The sequence below is a fragment of the Saccopteryx leptura genome, chromosome 3, assembly GCF_036850995.1.
Source record: "Saccopteryx leptura isolate mSacLep1 chromosome 3, mSacLep1_pri_phased_curated, whole genome shotgun sequence".
NCBI lineage: Eukaryota > Metazoa > Chordata > Mammalia > Chiroptera > Emballonuridae > Saccopteryx > Saccopteryx leptura.
Window position 1 is genome coordinate 106,637,597 of NC_089505.1, and position 20,328 is coordinate 106,657,924.

A 20,328-nucleotide genomic window follows, 5' to 3' on the forward strand; every position below is an offset into this window, starting at 1 on the left:
CAAAGAAGCAAGAAAATAATCTAACCCTACACCTAAAGAACTTGCAAAAGAATAACAAACAAAGCCAGAATAAGTAGAAGGAAGGAAGTAATAAAGATCAGAGTGGAAATAAATGACACAGAGACTAAAAAAAAACCTAAAAGATCAATGAAACCAATGAAAAGATAAACAGGATTGATGAACCTTTAACCAGACTTATCAAGAAAAAAAGAGGACCCAAATTGATAAAATCAGAAATGAAAGAAAAGAAATAACTGACATCACAGAAATACAAATGAGTGTAAGAAAATACTATGAACAGCTACAGTATATGCCAACAAATCAGACAAATTCCTAGAAACATACCATCTTCTAAAACTGAATCAGGAAGAATCAGAAAATCTGAAGAGACTGATTACAACTAGTAAAATTGAAGCAGTAATCAAAAAACTCCCAGCAAACAAAAGTCCTGGAGCAAATGGCTTCACAGGCAAATTTTACCAAACATTCAAAGAACTAACATCTGTCCTTGTCAAACTGTTTCAGAAAATTCAAGATGACAAAAGATTCCAACTTCTTTTTATGAGGCTGGCATTATCTTAATTCCAAAAAACCAGATAAAGACCCTACAAAGAAAGAAAATTATAGGTCAATATCCCTGATGAACACAGATGCTAAAAATCTCAGGATTTTAGCAAACTGAATCCAGCAATGCATTAAAAAGGTCATGTACCATGATCAAGTGAGATTTATTCCAGGGATGCAAGGTTGGTACAATATTTGCAAATCAATAAACATGATATATGACATAAACAAAATGAAGGATAAAAATCACAGTATCATATCAGTAGATGCAGAAAAAGCATTTGATAAAATTCAGCACCCATTTACAATAAAAAATCAGCAAAATGGGAATAGAAGGATCATACCTCAACATAGTAAAGGCCATATATGACAAACCCACAGCCAACATAGTACTCAATAGACAAAAACTAAAAGTGTTTCTTTCCCTTTAGATCAGGAATAAGACAGGGATGTTTGCTTTTACCACTCTGTTCAACCAAGTGCTAGAAGTACTAGCAATAGCAGTTGGACAATAAAAAGATAGAAAAGGCATCTAAGTTGGAAAGAAGGAAGTAAAATTGTCATTATGTGCAGATGACATGATACCATATATAGAAAATCCTAGAGTCCACCAAAAAACTACTAGATCTAATAAATGAATTTGGCAAAGTAGCAGCATACAAAAATTAATATTCACAAATCAGTTGCATTGTTTAAAAAGATTTTATTTATTGATTTTACGGGGGGGGGGGGGGAAGAATGGAGCGAGAAGTATCAACTCAATTGTTTCACTTTAGTTGTTGACTGATTGCTTGTCATATGTGCCTTGACCAGGCAAGCTCAGGGTTTTAAACCAATGACCTCAGCATTACAGGTCAACAATTGAATCCATTGCACCACCACAGGCAAGGCATCAATGGCATTTTTCTGCACCAATGATGAACTATCAGAAAGAGCAATTAAGAAGACAATCCCATTGACCATTGCAACAAACAAAAATAAGCTACATAGGAATAAACTTAACCGAGGAGGTAAAAGACCTGTACTCAGAAAATGATAAGATACTGAAGAAAGAAATTGAGGAAGATACAAATAACTGGAAGCATATACTGCATTCGTGGATAGGAAAAATTAATGTCATTAAAATGTCCATGCTACCCAAAGCAATCTACAGGTTCAACATAATTCCTGTTAAAATACCAATGGCATATCTCACAGGTATAGAACAAATATTCCAAAAAGTTTTATGGAACCACAAAAGACCCCAAATAGTCTCAGCTATTTTGAGAAAGAAAAACAAAGCTGTAGGGATCACACTGCCTGATATTAAACTATACTACAAATCTGTCATAATCAAAACAACATGGTATTGGCTCTGGCTGGTTGGCTCAGCGGTAGAGCATCGGCCTGGCATGCGGGGGACCCGGGTTCGATTCCCGGCCAGGGCACATAGGAGAAGCACCCATTTGCTTCTCCACCCCCACCCCCTCCTTCCTCTCTGTCTCTCTCTTCCCCTCCCGCAGCCAAGGCTCCATTGGAGCAAAGATGACCCGGGCGCTGGGGATGACTCCTTGGCCTCTGCCCCAGGCGCTAGAGTGGCTCTGGTCTCGGCAGAGCGACGCCCCATAGGGGCAGAGCATCGCCCCCTGGTGGGCAGAGCATCGTCCCTGGTGGGCGTGCCAGGTGGATCCCGGTCGGGCGCATGGGGAGTCTGTCTGACTGTCTCTCCCCATTTCCAGCTTCAGAAAAGTAAAAAAAAAAAAAAAGAGAAACAACAACAACATGGTATTGCTATAACAACAGGCAATGTAACAGAATAGAGAGCACAGAAATAAATGCACACCTTTATGGTCAATTAATAATTGACAAAGGAGGCAAGAACATATGGGGTAGGTGTAAGGAGAATCTTCAGTAAATAGTGTTGGGAAAATTGGAAAGATAAGTGCAAAAAAATTAAACTAGACCACCAACTTACACCATACATAAGAATAAACTCAAAATGGATATGTCTTAAATGTAATTAATAAAACCATAGAAATCCTAGAAGAAAACATAGGCAGTAAAACTTTAGACATTTCTCATAGCGATATTTTTGCTGATATGTCCTCCTTGGGCAAGGGAAGCAAAGAAAAAAAAATTACATGACTACATCAAACTAAAAATCTTTTGCATAATAAAAGAAACCATCAAATTGAAAAAGGCACCCACTAAATGGGACAACATATTTGCCAATAATACATCTGATAAGGGGCTAATATCCAAAATATATAAAGAACTTATAAAACTCAACACCAAAAAAACCCAAACAATACAATTAAAAAATAGGCAAAGAACCTGAATGGACACCTTTCCAAAGCGGACATACGTATGGCCAATAGACATGAAAAAATGCTCAACGTAACTTATTGGAGAGATGCAAATTAAAACCACAATGAAATATCAGCTCACACCTGTCAGAATGGCTATCATCAAAAAATCAACAAAAGACAAGTGCTGGCCAGGATGTGGAGAAAAAGGACTTACCCTCATGAACTGTTGTAGGTGAGGGGCCGCCCGCCTACAACCGGGAGGCCGGCCAGGGCGACTTCGCGTGGGCCCGCATGGCTACTGCACCATCCCCGCCGCCGCCCTACCCCTACCTCGTCACAGGGATACCTACCCACCACCCGAGGGTCTACAACATCCACAGTCGGAATGCATATTGGTGCAGTCCCTGGAAAACAGTATGGAGTTTTTTCAGAAACTTAAAAATGGAACTGCCTTCTGACCTAGCGATTCCACTTCTAGGAGTATATCCAAAGAAATTTGAAATGTTAATTCAAAAGAATATATATACCTCTTTGTTCATTGCAGTGTTATTTATAATAGGCAAGATATGGGAATTACCCAAGTGCCCATCAGTAGACGAGATGAGTAGATTATAAAGCTGTGGTACACAATGGAATACTACTTGGCTGTAAAGAAAAAAAGAACAAACAGAAATTTTACCTTTTACAACAGCATGGATGGACCTGGAGATTATTATGCTAAGTGAAATAAGCCAGTAAAAGAAAGACAAATACTATATATCTCATTTATATGTGGAATCTAATAAACGGATGAACAAGATAGAAACAGGCATGGATACAGGGAACAGATTGACAGTTGTCAGGGAGTAGGGGTTTGGAGAGCTGGATGAAAGAAGGTGAAGGGATTAAGCAGAAAAACATGTACAGTACCTATAACACAGAGACGCGGACAGCAGTGTGGTGACAGCCAGAGGGAAAGGGGACTGGGGGTGGGTAGGTGAAGGTGGGCAAAGGTGGGAGAATAGGAATAGAAAGAGACTTTACTTGTAGTGATGGGCACATGATGCATTGTGCAGATGATGTTTATTGGGTTGTACACTTGAAGTCTGTATGGTTTTGTGAACCAATGTCATCCCAATAAATTCAGTTAAAAAATCCACAGCAACGTAAAAAGGAAGAGCTCTGGAAAATGTGGTTTGGAATATTCATAGAATTGTTAATGTAAGGCAGGGGTAGTCAACCTTTTTATACCTACCACCCACTTTTGTATCTCTGTTAGTAGTAAATTTTCTGACCACCCACCAGTTCCACAGTAATGGTGATTTATAAAGTAGGGAAGTAACTTTACTTTATAAAATTTATAAAGCAGGGTTACAGCAAGTTAAAGCATATAATAATAATTACTTACCAAGTACTTTATGTCAGATTTTCACTAAGTTTGGCAGAATAAATCTTTATAAAACCACTTACTATAGTTAAATCTATCTATTTATACTTTGGTTGCTCTACTACCGCCCACCATAAAAGCTGCAATGCCTACTAGAGGGTGGTAGGGACCAGGTTGACTACCACTGATGTAGAGGAATGGTAAAGAAGGCATCCTTGAGGTCTAGGACCGTGAAGTGAGTGGTGTCTGAGGGAATGTGTGATAGTAATGTGTAGGGATTAGGGACTACTGGATGAAGGGGATCTACTGCCTTGTTGATTAGGTGTAAGTCTTGTAGGAGGCGATAAGCCCCTGAAGGTTTTTGAACAGGAAGGATGGGGGGGGGTATTGCAGGGAGAGTCCATGGGGATGAGTAAGTCTTGGTTTAAGAGGCGGGTAATTATTGGTTTAAGGCCCTGGTGGTGACTTGCTGAAATAGGGAATTGGGGTCTAGATGGGAATTGGGAAGAATTCTTCAAGTGGATGTGTACAAGTGGGTGGTGAGTTGCTACCACAGGGGTAGAAGTGTCCCAGAATTGAGGGTTGGCAATATCTGGTGGAATACGGGGTGTGACCAGGTTAGGGTGATCTGTAGTAGTGGGGGAGCCTTCAGTCAAGAGTAGTAGGAGTAGGTGGGAAGATGCTGTCAGCTGGATAGTGGCTTCAAGACTTTGTAGAATGTCCCGTCCCAGAAGGGGTACAGGGCATGAGGGCATAACTAAGAACAAGTGCGAAAAGGGGAACTGCATGTTGGGTGGTGTGGGAAGAGGAAAGGACAGGGTCCCATCCATTCCTATAATCGAGACCTGTGAGGGAACTAGAAGTCCAGAGTGTGATGGCAAAACAGAAAAGGTAGCCCCCATGTCCACAAGAAATGAGATGGACTTACCTGCTACCTGCAGTGTTACTCTGGGCTCAGCGAGGGTGATGGGGGTCTCTGAGTCCGGGTCACGTCAGTCGTCCATGAGGCCGAGAAGTTCGAGCAATGGGCCCGCCTGGCTGGCTTGGCCTCCCATTTGGGTGACTTGTCCTCCATGTAGAGGCGCCAAGGAAGAGCCTGTTGCCCAAAGGGGGCAATTGCTCTGCCAGTGACTGGGCTGCTTGCAGTCAGGGCAGGGCTTAGTGGGCAGCCTCAGGCAGGGCACTGTCAGACCCAGTGACCCTCTTTGCTGTATTTAAAGCGAGCTCCTGTCGGGGTTCCTCTTTGCGGCCCGGACTTGGGTCGGGCACCTTCTATGCCTTGCCCCTGTTGCTCTGCCGGCCTCAGGGCTACCACAAGAACCTGGGTTTGAAGTGTCGCCTTCTGCTGCACGCGGGCCTGGCGAGCAGCATTGGCCTGTTTCTACTGACCATTAAAAACCTTAAATGCCATGTTCATCAGATCTTGGGTTGAGAATAAGAGGAGAAGGGCTCCTGGGGAGCCTGGCACCCAGATCCAGCCGGAAACACTGGAGCTGGAGTCAGGACAGGGCCAGGCCTTCCTGCAAGAAGACCGGGGTTGGGCCATGGGGTCAGGAGCCCTGCAAACCCGCGTGAGGGCCAATGTCCAGTGGAGAAGGGCCTGATGGAGGAGGGGCTTAAGAACAGCGGAGAAAGGAGGGGCTCCTGACCGGCAGGGAAGGGGGCTTCCTGGAAGGAAGAGACCTGAGCAGAAGAGGTCCGCAGAGGGGCCAGAGAGGGGCACCCCCGGGGGTTGGGCAGAAGGGAGAGATAGTTGGAGGTCAGTGAAGGAGGAAAGATCAGGAGTGGAGGGTTTAGCTGAGGTTTCTCTGGCCAAAAAAGACATGCGCTGTAGAGCAGCCAGCACAGAGATTAGGATGGGAGCGCAAATGCCAGGAGCCCTGAATATAAGGGATCTCTGACCATTTCCCAGTTTTTTGGCAATAGTTCCATAAATCAGTAAGGGTGTTAAAATCGAAAGTCCCTTCAGGAGACCACCTGGTCTGGTTATCCAGTGGGTATGTGGTGGCCAGGCCACATTGCAGAAGAATATTAGTTTCTTCTTCTTTAGGGAGGGATCAATGTTTGAGATATTCCGGATAAGGCACCCCAGGGGTGTTTTAGAGTCAGGTTAGATTCCTTTGCCCCCATGGCTGCCCCCCCCCCAGTCTCAGAGTGGTCAGAGATGAGAATTCGCGCCCCGCAACTCAAGCTCTGGCCACTGGACAGTCAGGTAGAGTAGGAGTGTCCGGGACGTCTCCACAGGCACACACACACTTGGAAGGAATAAGAGGTCCCTGAAATAGCTGTGATTATGGACAGGGAGTCTCCGTGGAAAGAACTGAGGGGAGGCTGGAGGCAGGGGACTTACTGTACCACGTGCCGAAGTGAGTGGGAGGTCGGAGATCCTGTTCTTCCTCAGAAGGGAAGGGGAGAGAAGCGGAGCTGTCCCTTGCAGACTTCAAGCTCTTCCCGGGTTTCGGCACCAAATGTAAGGTATTTCCCCACTGAGGAAGAAAGGGCGTAGCCACCAAATGTGGAATAACAAAAGCTTTATTTAGTAGAGCATATCCCAGATGAGGTTCTCTGGTCCGAGAGATGGGCCAGAGAAGTCACACAGATTCTCCCACTGGGGGGGGGGGAGTAACTAATTTATAGCGTCGGTAGGGTGGTCAGGTTGATATGACATGGTGAAATATCATTGGCTGACAATCGTTCTTTTCCAAAGTGTTTCTGGGAAGTTTCTTTTGGCGGACATGGGTGTGGGTGGTTCCAGCCAAAGTCCTGGACCTGGTTCCTTATGTGATCTTCCCCCATTGCCAACTGACCTCACAGTTAACATATTGTCTTTGAGTGATAGAGATTAAAATTTTTCTTTCTATTTTTCTGCATTCATATTTTTCATATTGAATATGCATTACTCAAATAAAATATCTTTTGAAATAAAAAAGAGCAACAACCCAGTAGGCTGAACAAGAGTACCTCTAAGGAAGGTTCCATTCAACTCCAAGGCAATAAGACTTGTTACTAAGGCAGCATCAGTATCACTTGGCAGCTTGTTGGAACTGTAAAGGCATCACCTCAGAATTGTAATCTGTATTTTAACATGATTCATAAATATCAATAGTTACATAAATTTGGTATAAAAAACAATGAGTTATAATGTAAGCATTAAAAAAAGATATGGGTGTATATGTATATATGTAAGAATTGCTAAAATTTATTAAGAAAATGGCAATTAATGATTTCATGATTCCATTAAAAGACCACTGAACATAAAAGAGATATAAACAATTAAATTAAATTTTGAACTTTTTTTTTTTTTTTTTTTGTACTTTTCTGAAGCTGGAAACGGGGAGACAGTCAGATAGACACCCACACGCGCCCAACCGGGATCCACCCGGCATGCCCACCAGGGGGCGATGCTCTGCCCATCTGGGGCGTTGCTCTGTTGCGACCAGAGCCATTCTAGCGCCTGAGGCAGAGGCCATGGAGCCATCCCCAGCGCCGGGGCCAGCTTTGCTCCAATGGAGCCTTGGCTGCGGGAGGGGAAGAGAGAGACAGAGAGGAAGGAGAGGGGGAGGGGTGGAGAAGCAGATGGGCGCTTCTCCTGTGTGCCCTGGCCAGGAATCGAACCCGGGACTTCTGCACACCAGGCCGACGCTCTACCACTGAGCTAACCAGCCAGGGTAAAAATTGAACTTTTAAAAGGAGCATGTGTATTTTTAATTTTATCAGGAGAAAAGTAAGCTATTTGTCTTTTGAAGCCCCTTTAAATTTAACACCTAAAATAATGATTAAAAGCGTGGACTCTGGTGACAGCAATAGTTTGACTCCACCATTTCCTGGCTTTTTGACATAGGCATAGAAATTTGCCTTCTGGAAGCCTTGGTTTTCTCATCTATATAATATGATAATATTAGAACCTACATCTTGAGACTTTTGAAGATTCAGTGAGATATTGCATGTTGAGTGCTTACTTAGTTAGCACAGTGCCTGGACATGGTAAGTGCTTGATAGTTGTTGGCTTTTTTTTTTTACTATTATTGTTTCTTTTTTTAAAAAGATCCATATACATTTATCCCTAAAACCTTCTCTTGGCAAAAGAATACCAACAATAGCAATTAAAAAAAACCAAGAAACAGCCTGACTAGTGGTGGCACAGTGGATAGAACATCGACCTGGGATGCCGAGGTCCCAGGTTTGAAACCTCGAGGTCACTGGCTTGAGTGCAGGCTCATCTGGCTTGAGCGCAGGCTCACCAGCTTAAGCATGGGGTTGCTGGCTTGAGTGTGGGATCATCGACATGATCCCCTGGTTGCTGGCTTGAAGCCCAAGGTCTCTGGCTTGATTGAGCAAGGCGTTACTGGCTCAGTTGGAGCCCTGGTCAAGGCATGTATTAGAAGCAATCAGTGAACAACTAAAGTGCTGTAACTACGAGTTGATGTTTCTCATTTCTCTCCCTTCCTGTCTCTCTCTTTTTCTCTCACTAAAATAAAAATGAAAACAGTAAACTAATAACCTTGAGTAAGTATCAAATTAAAAAGAAATAAGATTAAATTTTCCAAAACTCCCCACAATTAAAGTAGACAAAAGAGGTTTGAGTAAAAGTACATGGTGTTAAATCTGTGTTATTACTTTGTAGCAGCTAGCTTTGGATTGTCTACACTTTTCTTCCTTAAGTCACATGTTTCTCAAATTATTGTTTGTTTTATTTCTTTGTGACAGGACACTTGAATTAGCTTTAGCAGAAGAGATATGGAGGAACCATAGGACATTAAGGATGAATTCAGGAAGACCCGAGACCATGGAGAACTTGCCTGCTCTATACACTATTTTCCAAGGAGAGGTATATTCTTTTGGCTTTGAAAACTTACCGTTTGTTAAGTATATTTTGAGGTGAAAGCAGGTGGGTTTGGAGCACCTGTCCGCTTGAGAATATCTTGAGCATTACCGTTTAAATGGAAAGGGCTAGTGGAGCATGTGGCTAGCACCTGTACCCTTCTATGCTCCAGACTTCTGGCTGTAAACTTGACATCTTCATTTGGATATCTTATAGCACCTCTGGTTTATGTTTTAAACTGAATTTTTTATTTTCTTATCAAATCTGTCCTAGTCTTTTCCTTATCAGGAAATGGAACTACTGTCTATTCAGGTACCTGTGCTAAAAATTGGCATCATTTTTGATATTTCCTCTTGATTTGATTTTGATTTTCCCTCCTTTTCAGTTCATTAGCAAGTCCTATCATTTCTACCTCCTAGATATATCTGTGGTCTGTATACTTTTTTATTGTGGCACCTAATTTTTTTTTTTTTTTGTATTTTTGTATTTTTCTGAAGCTGGAAACGGGGAGAGACAGTCAGACAGACTCCCGCATGCACCCGACTGGGATCCACCCGGCACGCCCACCAGGGGTGACGCTCTGCCCAGCAGGGGGCGATGCTCTGCCCCACCGGGGCTTCGCTCTGTGTGGCACCTCATTAATTCAAGCTCTTCATCTCTTCTTTGGCCCTTACTGGGATCTCTACTTCTGTTGTCATTCCTCTCTAATCTGTTCTCTGTATCATGGCCAAAATATCATTTTAAAAAGATTGGACTATGTAGCTTTCTCACAACTTTTCTAAGTTTCTCATTATACTTGAATACATTCAAACTTGATTTCATGACCCTTGCGTGACTTAGCCCTTATCTAATCTGACAGTGTTGTTTTGTCCTACTCTACTTGTTCCCCAGCCACTGTCTTCCTTACTCTGTGAACATTCTAAGCTTCCTTCCTTCTCAGGACTTTTGCACATATTGTTGCTTCTAACCCTACTTTCCCACTAACTTCTCTTTCTTTTGGGTCTTAGATCTAATGTCATTTCCTCAGATCTTTTTTCACCATAAGTAAATAAACTCATCCTGCATTTATTTGTGCCATTGTTTGATGTCTCTCTTCTTCACATGACACTAAGCTCCATGAGGAGCTCTGCCTCTTTTGTTCAGCGTTGTCTATCTTAATCCTAGGTATGTGGGTAGAAAATAATAGGTTCTCAATATATCTTTGATTACTGAATGAATGAATAAATGAATGAACAAACTTTGAGGAGGAAAGCATTTTATTTGTTTTTGGAGTAGAGGCTTTTGAACAAGACAAAACCTGGATTCCAGCCCTAGCTCTTTTACTTACTGTGTGATCCTTGATACCGTCACTTAAACGTTTGAGTCTAAGCTTTCTTATTTATTAAATTAAGAGAACTACTTCCATAGGATTGCCATGATGGTTAAATAAGCTGTCATCTATAAAAATACAGTGCCGGAGACATGGCAGTAATTCATTAACATCATCTCCCCTCTTTTGAAGCAGAAATACAGCCAAAAAACTGTTTTCAAAGTCTAATGAGAGCCTATAGTATTAACTGTATATATATATTTTTTTTTTTGACAGAGTTAGAGGGACAGATAGGGACAGACAGACAGGAAGGGAGAGAGAAGAGAAACATCAATTCTTCGTTGTGGCACCTTAGTTCATTGATTGCTTTCTCATATGTACCTTGACCAGGCGGCTACAGCAGAGTGAGTGACCCCTTGCTCAAGCCAGCGACCTTGGGCTTCAAGTTGGTGACGCTCAAGCTGGTGAGCCTGTGCTCAAGCCGGCGACCTTGGGGTTTCGAACCTGGGTTTTCTGCATCCCAGTCCGACATTCTGTCCACTGTGCCACTGCCTGGTCAGGCTTAACTATATCATTTTTAAAGCATTGATATTTACTTTGTTTTTTTTTTGTGGTAAAACAAATGTTTTTTACCTGCTAATAATGTGAAGCCTTTGAAGACACATTTTGTGACTCAGTTGTTTATAGATAACTGTGGCTCTTAGCTTCTGTTAAGTTGATCCCAACTTGTAATATAACAGTCAAGGGTGATAAATTCTAACAGATAGTAAACAGTTCTGCTCTTAGAGCCTTTGTCTTTTTTTTTTTTGTGACAGAGAGAGAGAGTCAGAGAGAGGGACAGATAGGAACAGACAGACAAGAAGGGAGAGAGACGAGAAGCATCAATTCTTTGTTGCGGCACCTTAGTTGTTCATTGATTGTTTTCTCATATGTGCCTTGACCCGGGGGCTATAGCAGAGCAAGTGACCCCTTGCTCGAGCCAGCGACCTTGGGCTCAAGCTGGCGACCTTGGGGTCTGGAACCTGGGTCCTCTGCGTCCCAGTCCAACTCTCTATCCACTGCGCCACCGCCTAGTCAGGCTAGAACCTTTGTCTTTTAAGGCCTGTAGAACTCCTATAGATCAAAGTAACAAGGCTCAGGAAAAGGAAGTGGTAACATTGGAGATGAAATTGATTTTTCTGATCATGAAGCCCTGATTGTCAGGTATTGCACAAAAGAAAGAATTCTCTGCCCTCCACAGACTGACTCAGATTTCTAATCAAGTGGCTCCTGACCTATAGCTTTTTATTCTTATATAAGATAAGGATGTATTAGTGTAGGTTTTATATCTTACTATCAGGATGGATGGGCTAGATAATGTAGCAAGAGAACTTTATTATTGTTCTAGCTTAGTATTTCAGGAGCACATTTTGAAAAATGATGGTTTAGAAGTGACTGGAATTAAGGATAGAGAAATTTCATGATAAATTGGAAGTAAAATTTTTCAAATTATTGATCCAACAAACATTTAATGAGTGTTTGTTAGATTATATATATATAGTTTATTTTATTGATTTTAGAGAGGGGAAAGGAGAGAGCAGGAAAGAGACAGGAACATCTGTTCCTGTATGTGCCTAGCCAGGAATCGAACCAGCAACCTCTGCACTTTGGGACAAGGCTCTAACCAACTGAGCTATCCGGCTAGGGCTATGAGTGCCTAATATTTATAAAGAAAATCTGGTTACATTAAAATTAAAAAAAAAATTGCAAGCCTAATATAAATCAGCACTTTCACACATTCTGTAATTTACTCTCTTCAAAGAAATTGTTAACTCTATTTATGGGTAAGGAAACTATTCTCAGAAGTTAGGTAATGTCCAAATGGTTAATGAATGGTGAAGCTGGGATTTTAAAGTTCTCTCTCCACGTCTACTTTCTGCTCCACTGTAGCTGGGATTGTTTAACTGTACATAAATGCATTGGAGAAACTGAAAGACCCACCTGAGAACTCTTGACCGAATTGAGGTATAGGAGGAAGCTAGATGGTAAATGTGGTTATTCCACAGTCATTTGTTCCCTATGATGACATTAATTATAGTCTGTCTTGTATTGTTACTTATATATGTGTATGTCCCAAGAGTGAGTTACTGGAGATCAGAGGTCATGGTTGTCTCATGTATCTTGGCAGCTACTTCAAATTCATTTTAATATAGGCTGGGTGTCTTTATTTTTTTGAGAGAGAGACAGGAAGGGAGAGAGGGTGAAAAGCATCAACATATATGATAGTTCCTTTCACTTTAGTTGTGCATTGATTGTTTTTTGTACATACCTTGACTGGAGCTGAGCCAGTGTCCCCTTCTCAAGCCAGTGACCTTTGGGCTTAAGTTGGCGAGTTTTGGGATTGTCCTCTGCTCAAGCCAGCAACCCTGCACTGATGAGTCTGCACTCAGAACCAGAGACCTCAGGGCTTCGAACTGGCCACCTCAGCATTCCGGGTTGACACTTAATCCACTGTGCCATCACTGGTCAGGCTTTTAAGTTGTTTTTATTTCAAAGTCCGTGACATGGCACCTTGCATATAGGTACTCAGTAAACATTTGATTTAAATTGGTCCCAAGTCTCTTAGGTCCTGTTATCATTGAAGAAATTGGTGGTGCAGTTCATATTCTAGCAGTTCTTCCCTTTAGCGGGCTGAGAAGAGCTGAGGGGCCCAGTGACCAAATAGCTGAGAGGCCAGTATTCACCTTTCTCTTGTCCGTTAAGCATGGTTGGGGATACAGGCATAGCACTGGCAATTGGGGTTTGGCCTTCCCCCTCTCTTCTTCCCAGGGTGTGTGCTCAGAGCACACAGGTGTCTTTCCTCTATTTTCCCCTCAAGACCTGTACTTTTGCTCTCTTTCTTCCTCCTAAGCAGTAAGGGCCCTTCTTTTGCCTTGAACTATTTCCTGAGCCCATGCAGCCCAGCTGGCTCACTTTTCCTATCTCTGTGGCTTTGTAAATTAACTTTCCTTGTGTTTGAAAATAAATGCTGTGGGGAGATTACTGTTGGTAAGGTAGAAATTGCATTGGTCTGAAAGGAAAAATCCTTTTGTTCTCTGCCTGGCCATGCTACCTTCTAACTTTGTGACTTTGCAGAAGTAACTTATGTCTTTGAGCCTCATTTTCTCATATACTTTATGGAGATAACTAGTTTCAAGGGTAAAGCAACCTCTAATCTGAAGATGGTAGATTCATTTTAGCCAAGCCCCGAGTTTAGTTGAGATAATTAATTACTGAATTTTTTTCCCCCTGAGCTGTTTGACTAAATCTGGGGACACAAGGGCAGACTGTGATCATCTACAGCAGGTGCTGTTCTGTTCATTTTAACTGTGACTGTACCCTGGGAGACACAGTGATGGAAACACCTGGTGCTGGAAATAGTCACGAATGCCTCTTCCTAACTGAGTAGTTGAGTGCATCCATTCTGGAGCACATTAACCTTTCCTTTTGGGAGAGGCCAAATTAAGGTCTGTTAAAATATTTCCTCAAAAGATCATAATGTGACACTGGAGCTTCAGGATTGAAAAGTGAGATTGTCTTAATTTACAACAGCAATGTGATTTGGGCTTCAATTTCCAGATGCTACTTTTAAGTTTATTAGATTGTTATATCTTTTAATAATGTTGTTACAATAATGTTGTTACACAATATGAGACATCTTTGCCCTCTTTTTAGAACCCTGGAGCCAAAATGCCTTTGGTTGGTTCAGAAAGAAGGGACTTTTATTATAATTAAAAATTTAAAGTCATCTTTTTTATCTATGTGGTCCTGTCTTCCAGAAAACAAATTGCTTTGTGAATTTAGCACGCCCACTAGGGGCGATGCTGTGCCCACCAGGGGGCGATGCTCTGCCCCTCCGGGGCGTCGCTCTGTTGCGACCAGAGCCACTCTAGTGCCTGGGGCAGAGGCCAAGGAGCCATCCCCAGCGCCCAGGCCATCTTTGCTCCAATGGAGCCTTGGCTGCGGGAGGGGAAGAGAGAGACAGAGAGGAAGGAGAGGGGGAGGGGTGGAGAAGCAAATGGGCGCTTCTCCTGTGTGCCTTGGCTGGGAATCAAACCCGGGACTTCTGCACACCAGGCCGACGTTCTACCACTGAGCCAACCGGCCAGGGCCGAACTTTTGGTTCTTAACCCATTTATAATCCTCTGTCTTGGAGAGTTGGTTCAAGTGCTCTGTCTCAATATCCTCATTAACAAATGAGAATGGAAATTAAAATCTATTTTTATCCTAACATTTAAGTGAGTAATGATGCTATTTGGTGAAGTAGGAGGCACTGGACTATGTAGGAGTCAAGGGACCTAGGATCTATGCCTACCTTGTATATAAGTTAGTTGTATGCCTTTTCAGTAGTCACTACTTTCTGTGCTTCAGTGTCTTGGACTGTAAGTTATTAAAATCGAACATTTATTAAATGTACGTTGGGTGCCAGATACCAGTGCCTGGCGCTTTTCGTACATCATCACTTGTTATCTGCAGAAGCGAGGTGAGTTCAATGGGGACTTAGGCCCTGAAAGGCAATTGTGTCCAAGATCCCATGGGTAAGAAGTGGGAGAGCTAGGATTAGAAGTCACATCTTTCACTCCAAAGCCTGTGCTCTTTTTATACCTATGCTGTTTCACCTCATCTGCAACATGGGAACCCACCATTTATGCTTCCTAAAGTTGTTGCCAGGAGCAGATACCAACTGTCATGTTGCTTTTGCCTGCTAGAAATTTGTGGTTAAAGAGAACCCATGAGCAGCTCTAGTGTAGTTGGAATTCTCTGGGTTTGGGTCATGGCACTGCTACTCACTAGCTTTGAATATTGGTCAGATTGCTTTGTTTCTCCAATGCATCAGTTTTGTCACCTATCAGATGAGCATAATAATAGTACCAAATCCTGTGTTGTCATGAGGATTATGTAAAGCACTTGGAATAGTGTTTTACATGTAGTGGGTATTCAGTATATATTAATAAATAACAGTACAGCAGGGGTAATCTTATTACATCCCCTTGTAGCTGTGGTGAAGCTGAAACAGTGAACAACTAATTAAACTCACTGCAAAGAGTAAAGTTTATATATGTAAGATTGTATTGAACACTTTATGAAAATAATAATGAATTTACGATAAACATCGTATGTAGTGACAACTTTAATCCCAATCCATAGGTGAGGGGGGTGGGCTAGAGAAGAGAGGGGAGGAGAGAGAGGTAGTCAGGAGTAATGATTTATCTGGCCAGGGATCGGGGCCTTTTATTACTGTTACATATTACATAGTACATACAGACTGGTCAAACATCTATTCCCTCCATTTTAGGACTGTATAAGACTTCAGGGCAACTCTTTCTCTCTCTTATTGTATCTTTTCAGTTTCTGTCAGATATCTATGTATTGGCTTTTTCTCTGATTATCTTGATATAACTCACACTCTGGTTTAAAGTAAACTAGAGCAGGCTATGTGGTCTGCTTTGATTTTAAAAAAAATTTATTGATTGATTTTAGAGAGAGAGAGAGAGAAGCATCAATTTTTGTTGTTCTACCCATTCATGCATTCATTGGCTGACTCTTGCATATGCCCCAATCAGGGATCAAATCCACAACTTTGGCATATCAGGATGACGCTTCAACCAAAATAGCCACAAGGCCCAGGCTGGTCTGGTTTGATTTGAAGTTTAGGAAAAAGGGGTGTGTCCTACATCATCTTTCCCAAATTTTAAAGTTCTCTGTATTGAGATTGGAGGTCTCAGTCCAGCTAGTATAAAATGTAACTTTAGTACCTGATTTTCTGCTCTTTATTCCTTTTATTCATATACTTCTCTGGAGATCTCTTTTTTTTTTTTTAATTTGGTGAGAGGAGGGGAGGCAGAGAGAGACTCCCGCATGCATCCCAACTGGGATCCAACTGGCAAGCCCACTAGGGAGTGATGCTCTGCCCATCTGGGGCTTTGCTCTGTTGCTCAGCAACCAAGCTATTCTCAGTGCCAAGGTAGAGGCCATGGAGCCATTCTTAGCACCCGGGGCCAACTCGCTCTAGTCAAGCCATGGCTGCAGTTGGGGAAGAGCAAGAGAGAGAGAGAGAGAGAGAGAGAGAGAGAGAAGAAGAAGAAGAAGAAGAAGAAGAAGAAGAAGAAGAAGAAGAAGAAAAAGAAGAAAGAAGAAAGAAGAAAGAAGAAAGAAGAAAGAAGAAAGAAGAAAGAAGAAAGAAGAAAGAAGAAAGAAAAGAAAGAAGAAGAAGAAGAGGAGAGGTAAAGAAGCAGATGGGTGCTTCTTCTGTGTGCCCTGACCAGGAATTGAATTGGGCCATCCATATGCCAGGCTGATATTCTACCACTGAGCCAAACTGGCCAGGGCCTGAGATTTTAATAGGCATGGGATGTAGGCATTCCTAGGTACTGTCATACCATCTGACAATAGTCCAATCTCACTAGTGTTTTTAATGGGTTCACACATGCCTGTCAGTGTAAATTTTTAAAAGAATAGAAAGAATGTTTGACAGAACATTACTGTTAGGCAGTTTTGCAGCAGATAGACAGGCAGTCAATATCAAGTGGAAATTCAGGAAGACTAGGTTAACTGTTACAGAAGAGAGTCTCATTTCTGTGACATTGATTTTTTTCTCTTTTTTTTGTCTTTGTAGGTTGCTATGGTGACAGATTATGGAGCCTTTATCAAAATTCCAGGCTGTCGGAAGCAAGGTGGGAACCTATAACATGAAATTCAGCCTTCCCATTACATTGTCTTTGCTATCACCCCCACCACATCCTAATTACGGGCTCTACATTTTAGGCAGAAGGTTTGTTTTTGTTTAGTGATATGAATACAGACAAGCAATGACAGTTGATTTTTAGCAGGCCTTACCTCAGAAGAATGGTGCTTTCTGACTTGGAGGGAGGGTTGGGGTATAGCTTCTTGGGTTCACTTATGGAACCAGGTCTTCCCCAAATTTTACCTGTGACCCTAGGCAAGTCACTTGACCTTTGGTCTTAGGATTTGGGGGAGGGCAAGTTACTCTCTAAGGCTAACATTGTGAGTTTTCTAGTTATGGCACATGGAAAGGAAATAGTAGTATAATCTATCTATATAATATATAATGCTTTAAGTTTTCTTCATATGTTGCTAGGCATTTGTTGAACATTTTTGGAGTATCTCTTTCACATCTATAATCTTATTTGTTTCTCAAAACAATTGTAGTAAGTAGAAAAGGCAAGTTTTAGAGACTGGCAGCCTGCTCAGAGAGATTTAGCTAGGTACAGTACTAAGTTGGTGAACGTGTCTGTCCTTGAACCAATCACTAAACTGACAATCTGGTTAATATATATATATTTTTTAATTTCTTTTTTTTTTTTTACAGAGACAGAGGGACAGTCAGAGAGAGGGCTAGACAGGGACAGACAGACAGGAACGGAGAGATGAGAAGCATCAATCATTAGTTTTTGTTGTGCATTGCAACACCTTAGTTGTTCATTGGTTGCTTTCTCATATGTGCCTTGACCGCGGACCTTCAGCAGACCGAGTAACCCCTTGCTCGAACCAGAGACCTTCGGTTTAAGCTCGTGAGCTTTTGCTCAAACCAGGTGAGCCCGCGCTCAAGCTGGCGACCTCGGGGTCTCGAACCTGGGTCCTTGGCATCCGAGTCCAACGCTCTATCCACTGCGCCACCGCCTGGTCAGGCTGGTTAATATATTTTAGTATATAAGCATCTACATGCTGAAAGACTCTTCCACTTACATCTCCATTTCACATGCCTCCTCTGAGCTACAGACTTAGATGTATAGCTGTGCACCTGACTTTTGCATTAAAAACTGAGCGCTGGACCCTATAAACCAAGGCCTTTTGGTAATAAGCCATTAATGCCTTATTATAAAACTCCTACACTCTAGTATACCTATTTTTATATTTCCTTTTGTCTGTGTCCATATGAGACATAATTTTACATAATTTCAATCAATGTGTACATATCATTTTACATTATGATTGCATGCTTATGAAAAAATAAGGGGAATAAGCGACCACACAGAGATAGGCACTGATAGCATTTTGGTATTCTGTTTTTTGTGTTTTTTTTGAAAGAGAGAGGAAGGAAGAGAGATGAGAAGCATCAACTCGTAGTTGCATCATTTTAGTTGTTCATTGATCACTTCTCATATGTGCCTTGACTGGGGGGCTCAAGCCATGCCAGTGACCCCTTGCTCAAGCCAGCGACCCCTTGTTCAAGCCAGCAACCTTGGGATCACATTGATGATCCTGCACCCAAGCCTGATGAGCCTGCACTCAAGCTAGCAACCTCAGTGTTTTGAACCTGGGACCTCAGTATCCCAGCTCTATGCTCTACCCACTGTGCCACTACCGGACAGGCTTAGTGTGTTTCTTTATAATTACATATCCACATAAAGTTTAACATTGAGATTAAGATTATACATTCACTTTTCTCAGTTTTTATACTTAATGACTTATAAACATTTCTCCATCTTTCATTTATTTTATTTTATTTTTAAAAGATTTTATTTATTGATTTAACAAAGGGTTGTGGACAGCGAGAAGTGTCAGTCATAGCTGCTTCACTTCAATTGTTCACTGCTTGCTTGTTGCTTGTGTGTGCCTTGACTGGGCAATAAATGTTAATAATTTTGCCAAGAACCCTAAGGGAGGACGATTATTTTAAATATAAATCTTTGTTTGCTTTATCAGTTTTTTTTTCTTAGTTTGATTCCTGGTATATATTCATTTAAAATAATTATTAATTATATTTGATTTCCTCAGAATAGATGTAGTTTTCTCTATGATTAATAAAACATTTGAAAATAAGCAAAAGAAAAAAAATCTGCAATCCTGTACCCTTGTTTAACATTTTGGATCATTTCTTTGTAATTTTTGAAAATCTGTGTTAAGCAAGAAGGACAAATGTGATGGAAAATGATGGGTACACAAACACAATCAACAGTTCAAATGCTATAGGAATGTTTACCTGAAACCTGTGTACTCATTGATCAATGTCACCCTGTTAAATTTAATTTTTAAATGAAATTATAAAAATAAAAATCTATTTTAAGCATTTATGATCACATTATACAATTTTGCATTGTATTTTGTTATTTACATGGAAAAATGCTAATTGCCTGTAGTTCTTGGCACATAGTAGGCATTTAATAAAGATGGACTAAAACTGAATCATTGACATATTTTTATTTAATCTTTTTTTTTTTTAATATTAGAAATGGTTGGGGGTTTTTTTGGTTTGTTTTTTTTTGCATTCCTCCGAAGCTAGAAACGGGGAGAGACAGTCAGACAGACTCCCGCATTGCTGGGAGTGCAGGATCCACCCGGCACGCCCACCAGGGGGTGACGCTCTGCCCCTCTGGGGCGTCGCTCTGTCGCTACCAGAGCCACTCCAGCGCCTGGGGCAGAGGCCAAGGAGCCATCCCCAGTGCCCGGGCCATCTTTTGCTCCAATGGAGCCTCGGCTGCGGGAGGGGAAGAGAGAGACAGAGAGGAAGGAGAGGGGGAGGGGTGGAGAAGCAGATGGGTGCTTCTCCTGTGTGCCCTGGCCAGGAATCGAACCTGGGATTCCTGCACGCCAGGCCGACGCTCCACCACTGAGCCAACTGGCCAGGGCCTTATTTAATCCTTTGAACATCGTTTTTAATGGACTATCAAGTGGCTATACTATAGTTCATTTAACTATTACACTATTGCTAGATAGTAGGTTGTTTTTAATTTTTTCTTTCTTAAAATTACCTTGCATATTTTTTTTGTTAATTTTAATTGGGTGACATTGATAAATCAGGGTACATATGTTCAGAGAAAACATCTCTAGGTTATTTTGACATTTGATTATGCTGCATTCTCATCACCCAAAGTCCAATTGTATTCCATCACCTAACTGGTTTTCTTTGTGCCCCTCCTACCTTGCATATTTTGACGTAGATTGTTTTCCCAGATGCATATAGCTTTTTCTATGTACAATAAGATTATTTTCTTAGGAC

The 20,328-nt window shown here is 41.7% G+C and overlaps 1 protein-coding gene across 1 annotated transcript in view; it reads left to right on the forward strand.

Annotated features, from left to right (window-relative positions):
* ZCCHC17 (zinc finger CCHC-type containing 17) overlaps positions 1–20,328 on the forward strand; it is a 54,855-nt gene that overhangs the window by 5,660 nt on the left and 28,867 nt on the right. The window contains exons 2-3 of the mRNA XM_066375690.1: positions 8,926–9,046; positions 16,984–17,041. Of these exons, the coding sequence (XP_066231787.1) occupies positions 8,981–9,046; positions 16,984–17,041 (124 nt within the window). The 5' untranslated portion in view covers positions 8,926–8,980. The remainder of the gene's footprint in view (positions 1–8,925; positions 9,047–16,983; positions 17,042–20,328) is intronic.